Source organism: Apis laboriosa, unplaced genomic scaffold, assembly GCF_014066325.1.
Source record: "Apis laboriosa isolate Shangri-la unplaced genomic scaffold, ASM1406632v1 scaffold56_cov145, whole genome shotgun sequence".
Taxonomy (NCBI): domain Eukaryota; kingdom Metazoa; phylum Arthropoda; class Insecta; order Hymenoptera; family Apidae; genus Apis; species Apis laboriosa.
In genome coordinates, this window is record NW_025223765.1 from 1,604,620 (window position 1) to 1,624,482 (window position 19,863).

Here is a 19,863-nt window from a genome sequence, read left to right on the forward strand (position 1 = left end):
ATATAATAATATAATTTATATAATTATATAATAATATTATTTATCGTATACAAGTAAATATTTATGATATTTAACTAAATATGTATATCAATTCATTTTAAACAATAAAGAGCATTAAAATCAATAAATATTGATTTTAATATCTATATAAAAAACTTCAAATATTATTTTATTAAAAATATCATGTTTTGTAAATGCGAATGTGTTAAATTCATAAACATAAAAATTTCACAAAGAAATATTGTATAATTATTGATAATCACATAAATTTAAATCATGAATAAGTTCAAATAAATTATGATGATATTATGAATACTAATATTATAATTTATAATGATAACATATATCAATCTTTAATATATTTATCATTTCACGTTATTTTTTACGTTATTCATCTTTTAATACCTTACGACATCTCTTAACCAATCTCTTGTTGCATATGAAGTAATAAAAAAAAGTTGCCAAAAATAATTTCAATTTTCCATTTTTAACTTTTTAAAGATACTCATTTATATGTGTATAAATATATATTCATACATAAAAACATATAATAAATTTATAATAATAATTCTTGCTTCTATTATATGAAAAAAAAAATGAAAGTAGTAATATATGTACATATATGTATCGAAATTGGCATTAAAGATAAATTGCGCGTATAATTTCCACACTGTGAATTAAAATTATGATGCAACGATTGCGAATGCTTTGACGCGGGTCACCGTATCGAGGTTGCTATTTCGAGTATAGAATAAGATAGTATAAGATGAAGTAGTTGAGAATGAATCGACGTCATACTTTATCGGCCAACATTCTATGCGTTGCGATTTTGTAGCCAATGATAATTATGTATACTATTGTATATTGTTATACATATTATATATTTTCTACATCCATGCTTTTTTTCTCATACAAATAAGATTTACTTTTTATCAATTTCTTATTTATTTTTATTCCATATTTTATTTCATATTGTTCTATCTTTGGAATTGTTTGTTTATTTAATATGAAAATTTTATTAAAATTTTTCCCGCGAATTTTAATCACAAGGCACATTATATGAATGTATGCCAAAAAAACATACTCGTAATTCTAAATAAGACGATTTTCATCATTCATTTTTTCATTATAACAAGTATATACATATAAATATATATATAAACATAAAGATAATAGAATTCTTTATTTATTTTACTTCATCTCTTGACACTTAACAGCACCAAGTGTATATAAAATATGTATGTACAATAATACACGTTGAAAATACCTACGCGTACGGTACACAAACGCACACGCACATACATTCATACATACATACAAAGAGACAGAATCATCCGCTATTCATATAAACGCCCTTATTTTATTTATGTGGACGCGCACAACTTCGTGAATATTAGCGTGTGTTCTAAATAAAGGTACAAAAGTGTCGTGGACGAGTCTCATTTCAAAATTACTTCGAGAAAAGAAGAATAAAGACGACGTAAAAAGCATGAATATAATAGTTGACATAAAATTCATACATTGCAAAAAATATTCATCAAAAATATTTGTCATATATAAAGAAATAGAATTTGAGATTGTGTATATGTATCTCCTTATAATTCTGATCGAACGAACGGTGCATCTACGCTCAAATTAAAAATATTCACATACTATAGATAAGTATGTAATATATAAATTGACATCAATCGTTATAAGTATCAAACACGATAAATAACGTGTTCTGATGAAATTAATACTTGAAACTCTTAATATACATATTTATTCGTTCACAACTCGACTACGAGTTGTATATAGATTCGTTTCATTTCTGCTACGACGAATGTAGACAATGATAGCTAATGTAGAAAATATTATAGATAGAAAATATTATTTCAATGTAATATTATTGGTAGGGATGATTCTCGATCATATTATACATATAAAAAAGAGCACGAGCGTATAACGAATAAATACCGTAATAAGAGATAACGTAACGAAAGAGAATGCCAATGATGATAGTTGAGCGAAACGAACAAGGAGAAGGAACACGTCATTTTTGATGTGAAGGATCACATTCACGACGAAAACTCAATCGAGCAATTATCTCAATGGAAATCGTAGAGAAGGTAGCGGTGCAGCGACTGAGGCAGCTGTAATTTTCGTACAATTTTGGGCAGCTTGGTACCGCAAAGCTTACGTACTATTAATCTTGCTTGGTGGGTTAAAGGCAACGGTGTTCGCGCCGCTTCCATGACAAGTTCTTTTTGCGCGTCCGTCAAACTGCTCGATCTTCTTATCATACAAGGATCGAAGCTTTCCGCTGCTTCCAACAATGCCTTGAGCAACCGTGGCTTATCAGCCGTGTTCTGAAGGGAGTTCAATATACCGTGAGGATCGCGGAACTGCGTCTTGATGACAACTCGCGCCCCGTATTTAAGCAACAGGGCTACCACTTCTACCGAGGGATTCTCGTTTGAAGCGACGTACTCGGCGAGAACTGGCCGCAATGCTGGACCTTCGTCGCTCCGTATCACCAAGTTCGGATCCGCTCCTCGCTCCAACAACATCGATAAAATCTCCAATCTGTTCGGAATGTTGTCCGCGCAAGCAACGTGGAGGGGCGAGCCGATGATTGGCGAAGTAGCATTTACGTCAGCGCCTAAATTTGAAATCGTTTAATTAATATGTAACCAAGATATGTCATAATAGTATATAACAAAGATCATCATTTTCGATCTTTGTCTCGAGTCTTTTCACAGATGACTCGAAATATACATATATATTTGTCCAGAATTTATTTTGTTCCATAAATTGAAAATTAAATATGTAAATATAAAATAAAAATATTTTATAATTGTTAAAAGTAAAGATAAAAAATATATTCTTCTATTACATGTATGTATTATTTCTTTCAAATTGAAATAGATGTTTATTCAATTAAATCAAGTTGTTACTAAAAAACATAATCTTATGAATTTAAAAGATTTCGTATTTCTTTTTCGTTTTTTATTATAATTAAGAAAAAATAATAATAAATTTATCATCTAAATAAATCTACATATTATATATTTATGAATTAAATTAAAAATTGAAATTCGTTTTATTAAGTAGTTTTATTAAGTATTTTAATTTGAAAATGAAATTATTAATATAAATATATAAATAATGGGATTTTAAATCGCGTTAATCTTTAAAATGGCAAGAAATTCGAATCTTTCAAAAATTAAAAATTCTTAAAAATCTTGATTGATCGTGAAAGATTATTTAATCTTTTTAGAAGTTTTAAAATATATATTAAAAAAAATTCTCAATATGTAAAATTTCGAAATTCTTGAATGTTATTCTATTTCACTTGCATTGTCTATTTTTCATTCTTATTCTTTATGCAGACATGGCAAATAATTTTAAAATGAAAAATAGATATTGAATAAGATAAAATTTCCAATCTTTTATGAGTTTTGAATCCATCAAAACTTTCAAGACCTTAAAACTTTCATGGCCTACGAGATTTTTTGGACTTGAAAGTCACATTTTAATAGTGATTCGAATTTATTAGTACATAATATTCATTCGAAACGATTCGAAGTTTTTCAAGACCGTGAATTCATTCAAATTACTTCGAACATAATTCAAATCTAAAAGTCTTGAAAATCTTGATCATCTTCAACATTTTCAAGATCTTGATATTCAATATTAATTAATTGATTAATTGAATTAATTTTTAGCGCAAAATTTTCAAAACAAAATTATATAAATATATATGAAAAAAAAAATTGAGTTACAGATATAGATTCAACGAAAAGATATGTAAAAAAAAAAAATCAAACAAAATATTATGTATAAGAAGATTTTCTTTGTCAAAAAAATAAGATTATTTTTCAATAATATATTATTATATATGAAAAATATAGAAAAAAAATGGATTGAAAAAAAATTATTTTTAAATTCAAGAAAAAAATATTATTGACATTACACGTTATAACAAATTAAGAAATCAAATTACGAGATGTGTCTCGTAAATTAAAAATTAATAAGATTAATTTCAATTTTCGACATCTAGCAATATTATACAAACGCTATTTTCAAATCAAAATGTATATTCTATTCTATCTTTAGTATCAATTTCAATTTGATTGAATTTCAATTTCAATTCAATTTCGAACGATTAAATTAAATTTAACCAAATGTATATTTCTGTGATTCTATTTAAATTTTTAACGTGACTGTTTTTTTCTTCTTAAAAATAAAAAATTTTATGATTCCATTTCAAGAATTGTCATTTTAGAGTAATTGTCATTTTAAATAAAATTAAAAATAAAAATCAATATCTAGATGGATTGTAAGTAAGCCAATTAAATGTAGTTTTATTAGAAAAGTTTCAGCATTACCATCAGGAATGGAAACTATGTCTTTGTCAATGTATAATTTTCCAAAAGAACTATTTTTATTATTTATATTATTATTAAAAATATCATATAATTCGTCTCATTCGCATCATAAATGTGCAATTTGATAATTTATAGAAGTTTGTATTTTAAATGTAAAATATAAAAAAACAATTGTATCGAGAATATTTTTTATATGCCAATTATTGAACTACGAAGTTCAATTTGATTATAAAATATTGCTTTATTGTGAATTGAAAAGTATAAAAAAAGTATAAAAAAACAATCTTCATCTTATGATCTTATATTAAACAGAGAATTTATACATTCTAACATAAAGCAAACGATATATTTTTCATAAAAAAAAATATCCATCTTTTTTACTAATAAGAACTTCTTTTTATTTTTTAAATATATTTCTATACTTTGTAGATCATTGAAATTATTCGTTGCAATTTAATATTTCACGTTTATTAAAATTATAAGTAAGGATTAATTATATATCCATGAAGAATCAACGAATATGAAATCTATTATATAATTATAACACATATGTACACCGTTAGTGTTAGTAGTCTTTTTTTGTTATTTGCATGGTCATGATTTGAGAAATATATAATTTGGTTTATTTTTCATTGATATTGAATTTTCCTATAATTTTTCAAATATGCATGTATTTCCTTATTAAGTAATCATTAAATCAAATTATCTTGTAAAATAAATCAACATATAATCAAATAATAAAAGAAGATTACCAGAGATAAGATTAGAGAAGATTAACAACTTAAGAAAATTAACAAGTTACTTGATTGATAGATTGTTCTTTTATAATTACATATCAATATTATAATCAAGTGACTTGATGATTTTCATTGATTAAAAAAAATTGCTTTTTTCAATCATATCAAAAGCTATCTAGAATATTTTTCAAATACGTAAGTCAAAATATCACTTCGATTACTGTTTTGAAGAATGAAATCATGAAAATCTTAGAAAAATAAATCTGTATATGATATAATGAAAAAATAAAAAGAAGTTTGGAAACAATCTAATATATTTTTAAAACATTTTTAAAAAGTTGATTTTAAAAGCTAAAAGAAATGACATAAAAGTTGGTACTACAAAAATATCGAGACTTATTATTAAAACTTATTCATTAAATCATAATTCAAGTTTGTCTTAAATGAAATATAGTGAATGATATAATTTCATTTAAACTTGAATTAACCATTTAATCATTTCAAAATTTTTGCATACTAATTTTTATATTTATTTTTGCCAACTGTATAATCAACCTTCTGAAGATATCTCATGAATATATTAACATTCTATATGTACATATGTATTATGTAGCTGTAATAATATTTTATTTATTTCATAAAGTTTTAATTATTGATTTGATTATTAGTTTTATTATAATTAATATAATTTGAAGGATTATGCAGATTTATCATAAATAAATCACATATCTTTTTAGATGTAAATTTTTATGAAGGATATCATCACAGATAAATATAATTCCAAAATATTATCATCTTATTATCATTCAATTAACATTAATTGGTCTCTAGTATATAATTGGTCTCTAAGTATATATTTTATATATAAATGATTGTAATTAAAGTGATATCATAAAAATAAATAGGTACATATATCAATTTTTCAAATCAAAAACATTTTCATTAATCTAATTAATTATTCTCATTAATCGTAAAAATGGAAAATCCATTATTTTAATGTTTCTAATTAAATAAAGTATTTAGCATTAAACTCACCCGATTCCAACAGTTTTTGAACAATCGAGGGATCTCCTTTCAATATCGCTAGATCGAGAGCCGTGGGTTTCTGATACTCGGGACCAAGATCGAGGCGAGCGCCTTGCTTCAACAACAAATCGATCACCGTCGGATCACCACCAAGGATCGCGTAATGGAGGACGGTTCGATAATCGTGTCGCACGTCGGCCATCGAGTTAACATCCGCTCCGTAGCTCAACAGAAGCAGTACAGAAGCTATGCCCTGGCGGGAATATATACGTTCTCATCTGGCAAATATATCTTTCATCATTATTCGGAGGGTTCAGAAGTCAATTAATATAAGTTATATTTTTTGGAAACGACTTATGCGATTGAAAAACCATTTTAAAAATCAGTTTAAATTTTCAATTGACAAATCGATTAAGCCAAAATTATACTATCGAAGTTATTACTTATTTAACTTGTATTGTGTATTTTAAAAGTATTTATGTAAATTATATCGTGAATATAAAAAAATTGCCATTTTTTCTATATATATACAAGTTAAACAGATTAATTAACCGAGTGATCGATCAATTAAAAATTTGAGAAATAAAGAAATTTTTGAACTTCAAATTCAAATCATTTTTAAGCGAATGTCATGCATGTTGATTGGCTTCTGGACCCTCCATTTATTCTCTCCATCGATCATTTTACCTGGGGCAGTCTCGCTGCTTTCATCAATGGTGTCAACCCAGCACGGTCTCGTGTATTCGGTTGAGCCCCGAAAGCTAACAATAATTCCATGCATTGTAGATCCACCGGAGAGACCAGATTAATCTCCGATCCGAAGAAATACCTTTTGTTCGGATTCGCGCCGGCTTCCAGCAGGATTCTGGCCACTTCGACATGTCGATTTCTCAAAGCGAGCCGCAGCGGTTCGTCGCATAACGTTGTCCTGCGCAGATCAGCATGAAATGATTCACGGATCTACAATGATTTCTTGTTAATTTTCGAACATTGCAGTGTGCAAGAATAAATATATGTATATTCAATACACAAGTATATAAAAAAAAATATCGATTCTGATGAATTTCAAATGCGTTGTCAAAATCAATATTTTGAATAATTTTGCTTATACGTATGATCGTTGTTCGATCTTGATTGCGAGGTATTTAGAAAAAAGATATATTTTAAAAAAAAACGACACGTACACTTTTAGAGAATTTTAATTGCAGAGATTAAAACGAACAGAAAAGTTGATATATAAAAATGTAGATCGAGATTTATTTATTAAGTTATAAGCAAAATTTAAATTATGAGAATTTAAAATGAAGAAATGGTGCGAGACAGTTCTGTCTCGTTTGATCCAACGGAAATTTTAGTTGTTTATAACTAAACATATAAAAAACTTAACTGACATTTTTATATATTAACTTTTGTACTTATTTTTTCTAGAATTAATCCTCCAAATCATATTTTACGAATATACCATATATATATAATATATATATATATATAATATATATATATAATATATATACTAATATATATATTAGTAAAAATAAAATATCATATAAAATGAAACAGGATAACGTAAAATTAATGCATGGTATTATATGTATAAGATACATTTATATATGATTTATAAAGTTAATTTTAAAAAAATGTAAAATTAGTATATTTAATTTTATCAGATTTTTTTTTCAGAATATAAATTATTATATTATATATATAGTATGAAGTAGTTATATATATTAAAATAACTATAATATGAATTAATTCAAGTTTAATATATAAGATGTCAAAACTTCATTAATAATATTTCATTAATAATAATGAAATATTTTTTTACTAATAACACTCTAATAAACAATAAGCGATTAAAATCTTCTTAAATAGAAAGATGATCTCTACATATAAATGTTAAGATTAAAATTATTTGAAAAATTGATTTCTCGTAATTATATAATTATATAATATTTACCTATGCAATATTTAAAAATATTTTTTGATATCTTGGAAACTAAAGTCGAATGGCAGTTATATGTACATTAAAACACCGAAAATTTGAATTATTTGGAAGAATCGATTAATATAATTTATTAATCTATTAGTATAAGCAATTTTTGCAATAGGAAGAAAAATTTATTATATATTATTATATATTATAAAACAATTAAAAATTTTTTATATATTATAAAACAATTAAAAATTAAATAATTTTCAAATTTATTAGAATCTTTATTCTTATTAAGAAAAGTGCATTATAAAAAATTAATCATCTAAAAATTTTAAGTATTTTTTTAATTTTAAGTATCGTCCCAGAATATATACATCAAACGTGCAAACATTGTTAAAACGCGTTTATTAGCAAATTATTCGCAAACACTATTTACGTTATACATTATTTAACTTATAGTATATAGGAAAATATTAGAAATTGTTGTTCATAGATTCAATCTATGAGCTGATTTAAATACTATCGGATAATAATTGATTATTTAAAATAACCAAACTTTGAATAATTGATATACGTTCTACTGTAGAAAAAATTGTTAAGAATATTGTTCCTGTTAACATATTGATTTCAAAATCATTGAAATTAATAAAGTGACTTTTTATAATTATCATAATTATATTACATTATAATATAATATATATATATATTACATTATATTACATATATATTATAATTAAATCTAGAATTTAATTCGATATTTTACATTAAATCATTCGTTATTTCGATTTGAACATTTGTAATGAGATCCTATTTAATGAGATGATATTATAATTTTTCAACCATCAAGTTACTTTAAAATACTTATAAAAAAATAATAAACTTGGAAGAAAAAAATAATTTATTGATCACGAAACGCAAGTATTTTGGACATAATCTACAAGAAATATCATTTATTCTTTGATCAAGAAATTCTCTCACATGATTACTATTCTAACCTCACTTTACTGTCATTCATTCAAATCGTTTCAACATTATTTGGTAAATACGCATTTTCAAATAATATATAATAAAGCATCGATGATATCATTATATCAAAATTATCACTTTTTTTTGCTAGAGAATTTGAGAATTGTTTGAAAGATAAAACATAATCTCGAAAATAATGCAATTATTTCAAAAATAATAATTGTTACGATTTCATTTAAAATAAGTAGTAACGTTATTTTAAGAAGATACCGAATTAACTTCTAGATCTAATATAAGATATATGCTAAATTACGTAGAACTATGCATTCAATAGATACATTCATACCGTTATACATATATATAAGTATATGTATCTACATTTAGAAAGTATTAATATAACATACTTATATATATTTATCGTAATTTGTTATATCTATAAAAATAAAATTTTTCAAAATTTTCTATCATAAATTGATAGAGCCCATCTAACAATATTAAAAAAATTAATTTATGAATTTCAATAAAAAATATTCTGAATAATCTATTTATATATTTATTAATAATTTATTTATTGATTTTTAATATATTAAAACATTCATTGTAATTAGTATAATACAATTATATATACAATTAATTTTATTAATTAATTTATTTAATACATATATTTTTTTGTACAATAAAAAAAATTAAATAATAATAAAATTTAATATCGAAAAATATTTGGAGAACGAATAAATTATATAAATATTGTTTAAAAAAATGTTTTAAAAAAATGTTTAAAAAATTATGTTTAAATACTTTATACTAATGATAAACTCAATAAAATATAATGATTTTTAATGACGAGTACACATTTCTATTTGAATAATTTTACGATATTATATTTCTCTATCATTGAATTTATATCTTATTATACAAAAAATTATATGTTATATATAATTAATATATAATATTAAAAATATTAATTTATGTTTCAAACTTATTAATGCTTTAAAATATTAAAAAAAGATTCAATAATATTATTATAAGCAAATATATATATAGGATGTGAATATATTTATTTAGAATCAAGCTTTTCAGTCGATTTTATTAGAACAAACATAAAATTTAGATTTGGTTAGGCTAATATACAAAAAAAATGTCGATTTAGGTTTGTTGTTTATTAATTTATAAGTAATTGAAATTTGGCTAAATTTTTAAATAATTGAAATTGGGCATCCATTTGTTGCATATTCTCACATCATTATTCTGATACTAATACAGATGTTATTAAAATATGATACGAAAATATTCAAAAATGCATATTCATTTATTTCATATCCTTATAACGCATTATCATTCCGATAATGTGGATAAAACATTATACGTTGCTTATCAAAATGGTAAAAAAATATGCAAATCGATCTGTCATTTGTCTTTTTTTCATTATTTCATCATTAAAAAGTGATCATGTTAAAGTAAAAGGATTGGTGAAAATGATAAAACATATTATTATGCACGATTAACACAATTAACATAAGTATGGTGTAAATAATTGTTTATAAATTTATGAATTTAATCTTCTTAGATTTTTATTATGTTGCAATTTATATACAAATTTTTAAATTTCAGAAATAGTTTATTTCTTTTTTAATAACCATTCAAATTAAATATCAACTAATGTCAATCAATATATAATTTAATGCTATACAATTTCCAATTTACTTTATTTTCATTTGTTAATTAGTACTTCAGTTTTATAATAAATCATCAATAGAATATACAGTTTTAAAAAGTTGATCAAAAATCTTTTTTACACATTTTTTTTAGCTAGAAAAATTATGATATAGTTTAATTAATTAATCATATAAACAAATTCATATTTTATTTTCTGTTATTTTAACTAAAAGAATGAGAATATATGTTCTAACATCTAAAAATAAAATTAAAAAATTGTTAATATTATTGATCCTCACAAAAATTATATTTCACAAAAGAGGAAGATTATTTAATACTGTTAATTTTTCGGTAAGTAAATATATAAAAGACATTAGCTTATTTTTTAGCTAGTAACTTTTTTAGCTAGTAACTTTATTTTTTTTTCCTTCAATGAAATTATATAACTTTTAATATTTTAATTGATATATTATTAATCGATATCTATATTTTTTCTTATAAAAAAGTATTTTCAATAATATTTTCAATAAATCTATTTTCAATAAAAAATTGTTTGTATAAAAAATATTTTAATTTGAATAGAAATTATATAAAAAACGAGAAAAACATAAACAACTTAAAGAAACGAAATCATTGTTAGCTCAAAAAATGAACTCATTATAATCACATTACGTAACACAATGATACATAACAAATGGATACGAAATGTAGCAAGCAGAATAATAAAATGATGTGACGGTATATAATTTTCTATTGGTGTCTCGTTTCGTCTAATTGCAAACAAATCAATTGCTTATAATTTAATGAACTTTAACCGACATTTTTTATATTTTATGTTTGTTTTTGTCTCTAGAATTGAGATTTCAAAAATATCATGAATGTATTAACATTTCGTATAGCAATAATCTCTCACACTTTAATGTCCGATTATTAACAACAATTGTATCATTCTCTCTCTCTCGCTCATTGCTATTTGCTTTCCTTTACATCTATTTCTTCTATTCCCTTTCTCTTCCTCTCTTGCCTCTAATATTAAGTCGTTTCTCTTTTCCTTTTCTGTATCCTTCTTGTTTTGATCGTCCCTTCTCTCACCTTCTTCTCAATTATTTCTTAACACCGATAAAAATAAACAGCGACGAGAAAATTTCACGCATGTACACAATGATAATTAAAACAAACGACTACATAACCATTTATACAATAGCAAGTATTGTTAATTTTTGGCACGCACTCCAAGGTCGGCAAGACCGGACGATTAATTTCTAAACTGAATGTGGTCGAGTATCGAGTTTCGAGTTATATCGATATCGACAAGTGGTCGTGATCCGCGTAGCGAAAATGTCAAGGAACATATTGAGACAAAGAAGGAAAGGAATGGACACGGGTACAAGATAGAGAAGAAGAGAAAAAGAGTGCGAAGAAAATCGAAGAGAAAGGAACGCGGAAAGCGATATCGTACCTTGGAAAGAGTTCTCCCGTTTCCTCTCTATGATCGACTTTTGCACCCTGCTCAAGCAACAATTTAACCAAATCGAAGTAACCGTGCTCGGCGGCAAGATGCAATGCCGAATAGCCACATTCGTCGGTCGCATCGATGTCCGCGCCACGTACCAACAACAGCTGGGCCGCCTCTGTGTACCTCTGCCATACCGCGTAATGTAACGGTCTCAGGCCTTGGGTCACAGGCTCGTTCACCTTTGCCCCACACGCCAGTAAGATTCGAATTTCGTCGAGCGATTGTAACCGAATAATGGCATCGGCCAACTCACGCTGTAATGGATTGGCGATGCATTCGGAAGGCATCTGTTAAAATCATGTTAAAATCGAAAAAAAATAAAAGAATTAACTTTGTTATATTTATGTTATATAGAATGTCCTAGAAATATGGGAACATCCGTTAAAATGGAGATTTGAGGTAATTTTAAGTAATATTTTTTATAAAAAATTTTTTTTTGATATGTTATTTGAATTTATTCGTGCTCAGCACATAGCTAACACTATATATATACTATATATAACTCATCGCGGCTATATATTTTGTGATTTGTGTCCAGTGTTTTTCGTTAAACTCAGAAATCTCCAGTTAATTAATATTCCCATTTTTGGGACATACTTATAAATGATAGCCATCAGAGATAAACAAAATTTTAACTATTAAAGTTGAGAATAAAGTTACTTCAATAAAGTTATTTATATATAATTTATCATTCAAAGCATCTAATAATTGCAATTAACTATAGCGCTAAATACTTGAAATTAAAAAAAGAATATAGTAATTAAAAAATAAAGAATAGATGTTATTCGAGAATTTTAAATAAAGTTATTACTTAAAGTAACTTTATTTGAAATTTCAATTAATTAATTTTTCAATCTATTAATGCGTCCTCTGGTAGCCAATAAAGATAGTTATCTATCAATTTGTACAGTATTTATAGAATAAATTACAAAGAATATTTTTCTTCAAAAATCATTTTTTTCGAAGTTTTTGAAATTAACGATGTTTTTTTGCACGTAAATGTATATTTTTCTTCTCGTTGCATATTATAGCTGATATTAAAACGCATGATAATGGTACGATCTTTCACTTTCACTGGAATAATCTTTCACTTCCAAAATTAAATTATATAGTGAAAATTTCTATCGATATTATCATAGTTGCGAGAATCTATGGATATGCAAGTAAACATTATTTAAAAAATTGAAATGTTAATATTATTAAATTTATAAGCTATGTATTTTTTTCAATCACAATGTTTTTTTCAATCACAATGTTATCAAATATTAAGAATAATGTGACTTCATATTAAAAGAGATTTAGAATTTATATAAATATAATATAATATAATTTATATATATATATATATATATATATATAAATTTGAAAATTATCAAAAGATTATTATAATTTATTGTTTCGAAAAATACATCTATACATCTATGGAAGATATAAGATTGAAATTGATAATTAAAAAAGATAAGTCACTTCAAACTTATATTATTATCTCTGAATATATTCTAATATCAATCACAATATGCAAAAGAAAAAAAGACATGATTTGAAAACTTTAGAAAAAAATGTACTTTGAGAGAAAAATATTCTTTGCAAATTATTCGTTTTGAGATACCATATAAATTGCAAAAAATTGAAAAATATTTTTTATATCATAATTGAAGTAGATATTAAATAGTTATCTTTAAATGGACATATCTACTATCTATCAGTACAGTATCTATTCTATTTTTTCCCTTTACTCTTATCTCTCATTTAATAATAATATAGTAATGTTAACTAGTTAACTATCGCGGAATTAAGATCAAAATGTGTTTAGAATTCGCGATAATAATTTCTTAGAAAAAAATGTGGATCTGATTTCGGCGTATGCATTCATAAAAATAAGTATACATATTGATCGAAAGTATTATATTACAAATAAAATAAACGTAGCACTGTATATGCTGAACAAAAGAAGAAAATAGCTCTTATTTTTGTATCATATTGTTTCGTTAACCGTGTAGTAAATGTTTTGAGAATTGTTAACCTTTTGTCGATTTTGTTCATTTCATTAGGCTTGTAGAAAACAAGAAAAAAAAATATTTCTTATGAGTAAGATAGAAAAATGTTTGTACTTTGTTTTATGATATATGTAGATTTAAAACATATTATGATATGTTTTATGAATTATATAAAGTGATGTTTTAGTAAACTATCATTGAGTTAAATCTATCACTTATATCGATGACTATATTATAATATGTTTCTATGCATTGTTTAAAATTTTTAAGCATGTGCTTCAAAAATTGAAGTTCCAATTTCAGAAATTGAAATGATAATTCTGCAATAGTTGAACAAGCATATCTGTGATATAATTTATAATAGAAATAATTTTTGTTCAATTTTAATTACAATCTATCGCAAATTTATGATTTGACTAAATATACTTCTTCTGCTATATGATTAAACAAATTATAGCATTTTTGTAATTATATACATATATGAATATTTTTATTATATTGAATTTAAATTTACTGAAGAAAAATTTATGATTTTAAAATATATTTTTATTTTCTAGAAAAAATTGAAAAAAGTCATTTTTGATATGAATCCTTTTAAATTTTCAGAAACACTATTTTGATAATCAATTATGAGAAATGATAATATGTATGCATTAACTAACTTTTATTCTATTAACTTAAAAATTGAACTATTATATCTTATATATTATATATCTCTAATCATTATAATGGAAAATAAAGTAATTGTACGTAGTATAACGAATACAAGTTCAGAATCATTATAAGTTTGGAATCAGTCCAGAATTGTCCTCATAATGTAAAATCCGGAATGTCATAAATCATCATCCACAAATATAATAGAATTTACATTTATCGATCTCTATGATAAATAATTTCCGATAATAAATTATTATATTATTCATTTAATCTTAATGTTTCATAATCTCTATAGAAACGTAATATTTTTAGCACTGGTAACTTTTTTACAATATAATTAAATCTTTATTTTATTAATCTTTGATTAATCATTTTTTTTAACATTCTCTAATATACAAAAAAAAAATAAATTGCATTGTTTATAATATTATAAATAAAATAATATTTTCCATATTTTTAAAAAAGATTATTAAAATATATATTGATTTAATTATATCAATTTAATTCTTATTTAAATATATATTAATTAATTGATATATGTAATTTTTTCTAATTTTTAAAAAATTAATTTCTCTGTTAAGAAAAATATAATAATGAATTTAACCTAGAGATTGAAAATTTAAATATTTAGAAAAAATTTTGTTATATTGTTTCACTAAATGCAACAGAAGTTAATGTATCGTTTAAAAAAAAAAATTTTATCTGTAATTGTTTTTATTTTACATTATCTATATCTTTCACTCAATTATATTAATTTGTTGTTAAAATCGAAAGATATTATAAAAATCTATGCACTTTTTCAAATATGCTATTGATAACTTTTATAACTTGATTTTTAATATTATATCTTAAAAATCTATAAATAATCTTAATGAAAAATTTTAATTTTTTATATAAAAAAACTGTAAAGTGATTTTAAAAAAATATTATAATTAATGAAAAGTATTTCCATAATCTTTTGTATAATAATTTTAGATACACAAAATACTACATAAAATTTGTTTAAATTTGTTTGGAAAAAAATGATTAAAATCATTATAGTTATAATCATTATCTAACTCAGTAATTGTAGCCATTATTCAAGCAATTTTTTAAAAATTTTTCAAAATTGATAACAAAATCATTCGAACAAAAGATAATCATTAATCATTAAATTAATTAAAATAACAGAAAGAAAAAATTAATATAATAATAAGCGATGATCTTTTTGTTTAAATATGTATAAAGATTAAAAATAAAAAAATTCACAATCGATAAATTTATTTTATTAGTAAATGTATATATGTATATTATATTTAAAAATTACTAAATAATTACTAAATAAAATCTCTCTTGGATCTTCAGTAAAATGAATGTCATAAAAACAATAAAAGTGACATAAATTTCTTAAAATGCTTGAGTTTTTTCGTCTTTGTCTAATTATCTTAATTTTCTATATTTCTCATTCTCATAAAATATGAAATAAGTTTTATTTATTTTGCAATTATACATTGAGTTGGTGGAAAAGTTTATATATGTAGGTTTTTGATCCTGGTAAGATAAACAATTTCAAATATAACAGTTTATGATATATACTTTTACAAGGAAATTGAAATTCTATGTTACAAAATATTATATTATTATATATGTCAACATTATGTTAACAGTAAATTAAGCAATTATAGTAATTAAACATGAAACAAAACAATTTGTGTTTCTAATTATTGACATAAACATAGATATTAATAATAGATATATAGATATTAATAAGTATTTATTTAATTTTATTATCTTAGAAATGTATATATACAAAGTATTAAAATTTGAAGTAATAAATTTCCAAGAATATCTGAGCATATTTTTGAAATGTTTGATAGCATATATATTCAATACTTATAAAAAACGAAAGTTTGAAGATTAATTTTAACTTAAATTTTTTTTGATTTTGTTAAATATTAATATTTGTAAAGAAATAACTAATTAATATAAAATTAAAATTTGCTTCAGTCTAGCATTTTTACCTTTCTTTTTCTAAAATCCTAATTTTAAATTCTATTTGTCTTTTGATCACTTATATTAATTGCAAAGGATTAAGATTTTTTAAAAAATCAATAGATATTCTATATAAAATTTAATTTTTATACCAAAAATAATGTAAATAAAATTACAGTCATAAGTTCTTTTTAATTATCGTAATAAGAATAATAAATAATAAAAAAATATGTAAATACTTAAATATATGTGTTGCAAAAAAATATTTTAAAAAATTGATATTCGGATATTATTATTAATAGATTTGTCGAAAGTAATATGATTTATTGAATTTATTATTAATTTCGTGAATGTAAAAATTATATGTACCAAAATAAAAATATTAATAATTAATAAATAAATTTATATATATTATAAAAAAATTTTTTTTTTGATAATTGATTTTTTTTATTATTAAATAATTAAATAATTTATTTGATACAAGAATGCCGGTTATGTAAATGTCAATCTCGATAAAAATTTAAATATAATTCTTTTAGAAAAAATATTAAATGTCGAATAATTTATCAAATTTGATCGAATTTTAAATTATAAGATAATGTCATCTAGGGATAAATATTAAAATTATTAATATACATAAATTGGTAAATGTCTTAAAAAAATTTATTAATAGATTACATAGCAATTTTACAATACTTATATAAAATTAAAGTAATTTAAAAACTAAATACATGTATACATCAGTAAATTGTAATGTAGTAAATTGATTTATTTCTGTATTTACAAAATCCAAACGAAGTATTATTTTTCCACCAACTCAATTTATATATATCTATATTTACTAAGTTTATAAAGAATATACATTAAAAATATATTATTCACAAAAAATAAATGCACGATTTTTTTTAATCTCGACGCAAAACCGTTTGTTTTTCTCGCGATCAAACACGATTTTGCCGCCCAATACTCAATAGAACAATCGAGATCTCGACTCCTTCAAACTACGAGACTGTGCCAAGGTGGCGATACAATTTTGGCGATGATATCGGAAGCGCGTCGATCGAGTCGATCGAGAACTATCTCTTAGCCTATTTTCTGAATCACCGAACCACTTTATTAATCCTTTTGAAACTGTATCTGCTTTTCATTCTAACTTCTTTAGTTCCATTTTTCTCTCTCCCTTTCCATTATCATATTTTATTTTGATAAATTATAAATCTTCATGTTTTATTTTCGAAAAATAATAAATTTTTATTCTACAATAAAAGTTGAATAATTGCATGAAATAATTTATTTTGCGTAAGTGTCAAGTTGTTATCTTCACTACTAAGGGGAATTTTTGTACATAAATATATATCGAAATATATTTATTTTGATTTTTTTTTCTTTTCTATTAAATATATTTTCTATATCTATCTTTTCTATCCATTTATATCTATTTTCATTCTTTTCTTCTATGTTCGGTAAAATACAAAGAAAATTCTATATTTTCCATTTTCCACAGGGATTAAATCTGATACGAATCAACATTTTACCGCACAATTATACTTACATCTGTCTTTGTTGTTTTCAATTGGAAAAACAAGAAAAGATATCGCAATAATATCACTCGTATAAATTATATATATATATGTTAAAATTCGATCTCATTATTCCATAACTCTGATTTTTTGTGCAGTTATCCAATCTTCACTGTATATTTTATCTTAACAAACAAAAATTCGTCCGGCGATTTTTAGGCGGATCGCAACAACACGATCAAGACGCGCGGTATGACGCGACATCATGCGACGCGATGAGACACTATGCGACTTGACTCAACGCAACTCGACGACGAAACAACGCAAATACGACAAGGCACAAGATGCAAGAAAGAAGAAAATGTTTTTGCGACAGTCTTTTCTAAAAAATGATTTTCAACTTTCTATCAATACGTGGTTGGGAAAAAAAATATCGTTTGACGTTTTCTTCGTGAAACTGGTTCGTGGTTAATTTACTCACGGTGAATATTCTGCGATGTTCCAGCATGTAGAAACGATGTTGCAAACTACCTTCTTTGTCGGAAAGTCGGTCCTATTTAAAGCTTTGAACGGTGATTCTGCCCGAAAATAACACAAAGGGAACGCGCGGGAGTGTGCGCAGCAAATCATCCGTTCGCGACAACTACGCAATTTTCGCTTCGAAGAACTCGATTCGTATCGAGTACTTTGATCTCTCATTGATGCCTGCCTCGTGTTTCGATCTTTGATTTTCTGTATTTCGATTTACGGTTTTTCATTCCAATTTTCTCACCGTTTCCCACAACCTCTCTTTCCTTCTCTTCACAGCTTGCTTCGTATCCCCTCGAGATCAATTTACGAAATTGACGTTTATATACAGTAATTCGCATTAATATTCGAACATCATGATATGCAAAAAATTATTACTTTATAATATTTATTTACATTTGTGTTATTGAATTGATTTTTTTTTTATTTTTTCTGAAAATTTTTCATTAAATTTTATAAAATAGATTATTACTAACAATAAAAATATATGCAATATGCTTTTCATTACATATTTTGATAAAAAGGAATGTATACAATTTTTGAATTTGTATAGGACAATGGCAAAAGTATATAATATAAATTAATAATTAAATAGTAAATATATTTACCAAATTACTGCCCATATGAAAAATATAATTAGTAGAAATTATTTATTATTTATTTAATGCACATAAATTAAATAATAGAAAAATTTAAAATCATAAAAATATTTATTACAATTTATTTACTGTAATCACTTATTTATATATTTACTGTAATCACTTATATTATATTCAGCGAATTTTAATCGCTAATGAATAAATATAATTTATAAACATTATAAATATAAATATTTATTTAAATTTATTTAACTTGATTATTATCCAAATTTTTTTAAAAAATTTTTGAAATTTTCAATTTTTCCATTATTTACTTTATTATTTATTGAATTAAAATATATTAAATAAATAAATAATATTTATTTATATTATTTATATTATATTAAT

The 19,863-nt window shown here is 23.6% G+C and overlaps 1 protein-coding gene across 1 annotated transcript; it reads right to left on the minus strand.

Annotated features, from left to right (window-relative positions):
* Positions 1-1,158: 1,158 nt before the first annotated feature.
* Positions 1,159-18,944, minus strand: LOC122717680 (ankyrin repeat domain-containing protein 65-like). Its single transcript, XM_043941961.1, has 5 exons — positions 18,831-18,944; positions 12,148-12,491; positions 6,821-7,061; positions 6,143-6,386; positions 1,159-2,641 (listed from the first exon to the last, which is right to left on the minus strand). The coding sequence occupies exons 1-5, from the start codon at positions 18,855-18,857 to the stop codon at positions 2,088-2,090; spliced, it is 1,410 nt and encodes a 469-aa protein (XP_043797896.1). The 5' UTR covers positions 18,858-18,944; the 3' UTR covers positions 1,159-2,087.
* Between the last annotated feature and the right edge of the window lie 919 nt (positions 18,945-19,863).

Excerpts from the sequence above, each read along its gene's own strand:
- LOC122717680 (XM_043941961.1), bottom strand. The coding sequence starts at position 18,857 with ATGCTGGAACATCGCAGAATATTCACC. Across the intron at positions 6,387-6,820 it reads AAGCAGCGAGACTGCCCCAG|GGCATAGCTTCTGTACTGCT; the intron begins GTAAAATGATCG and ends TATTCCCGCCAG. Across the intron at positions 2,642-6,142 it reads TCAAAAACTGTTGGAATCGG|GCGCTGACGTAAATGCTACT; the intron begins GTGAGTTTAATG and ends TTTCAAATTTAG.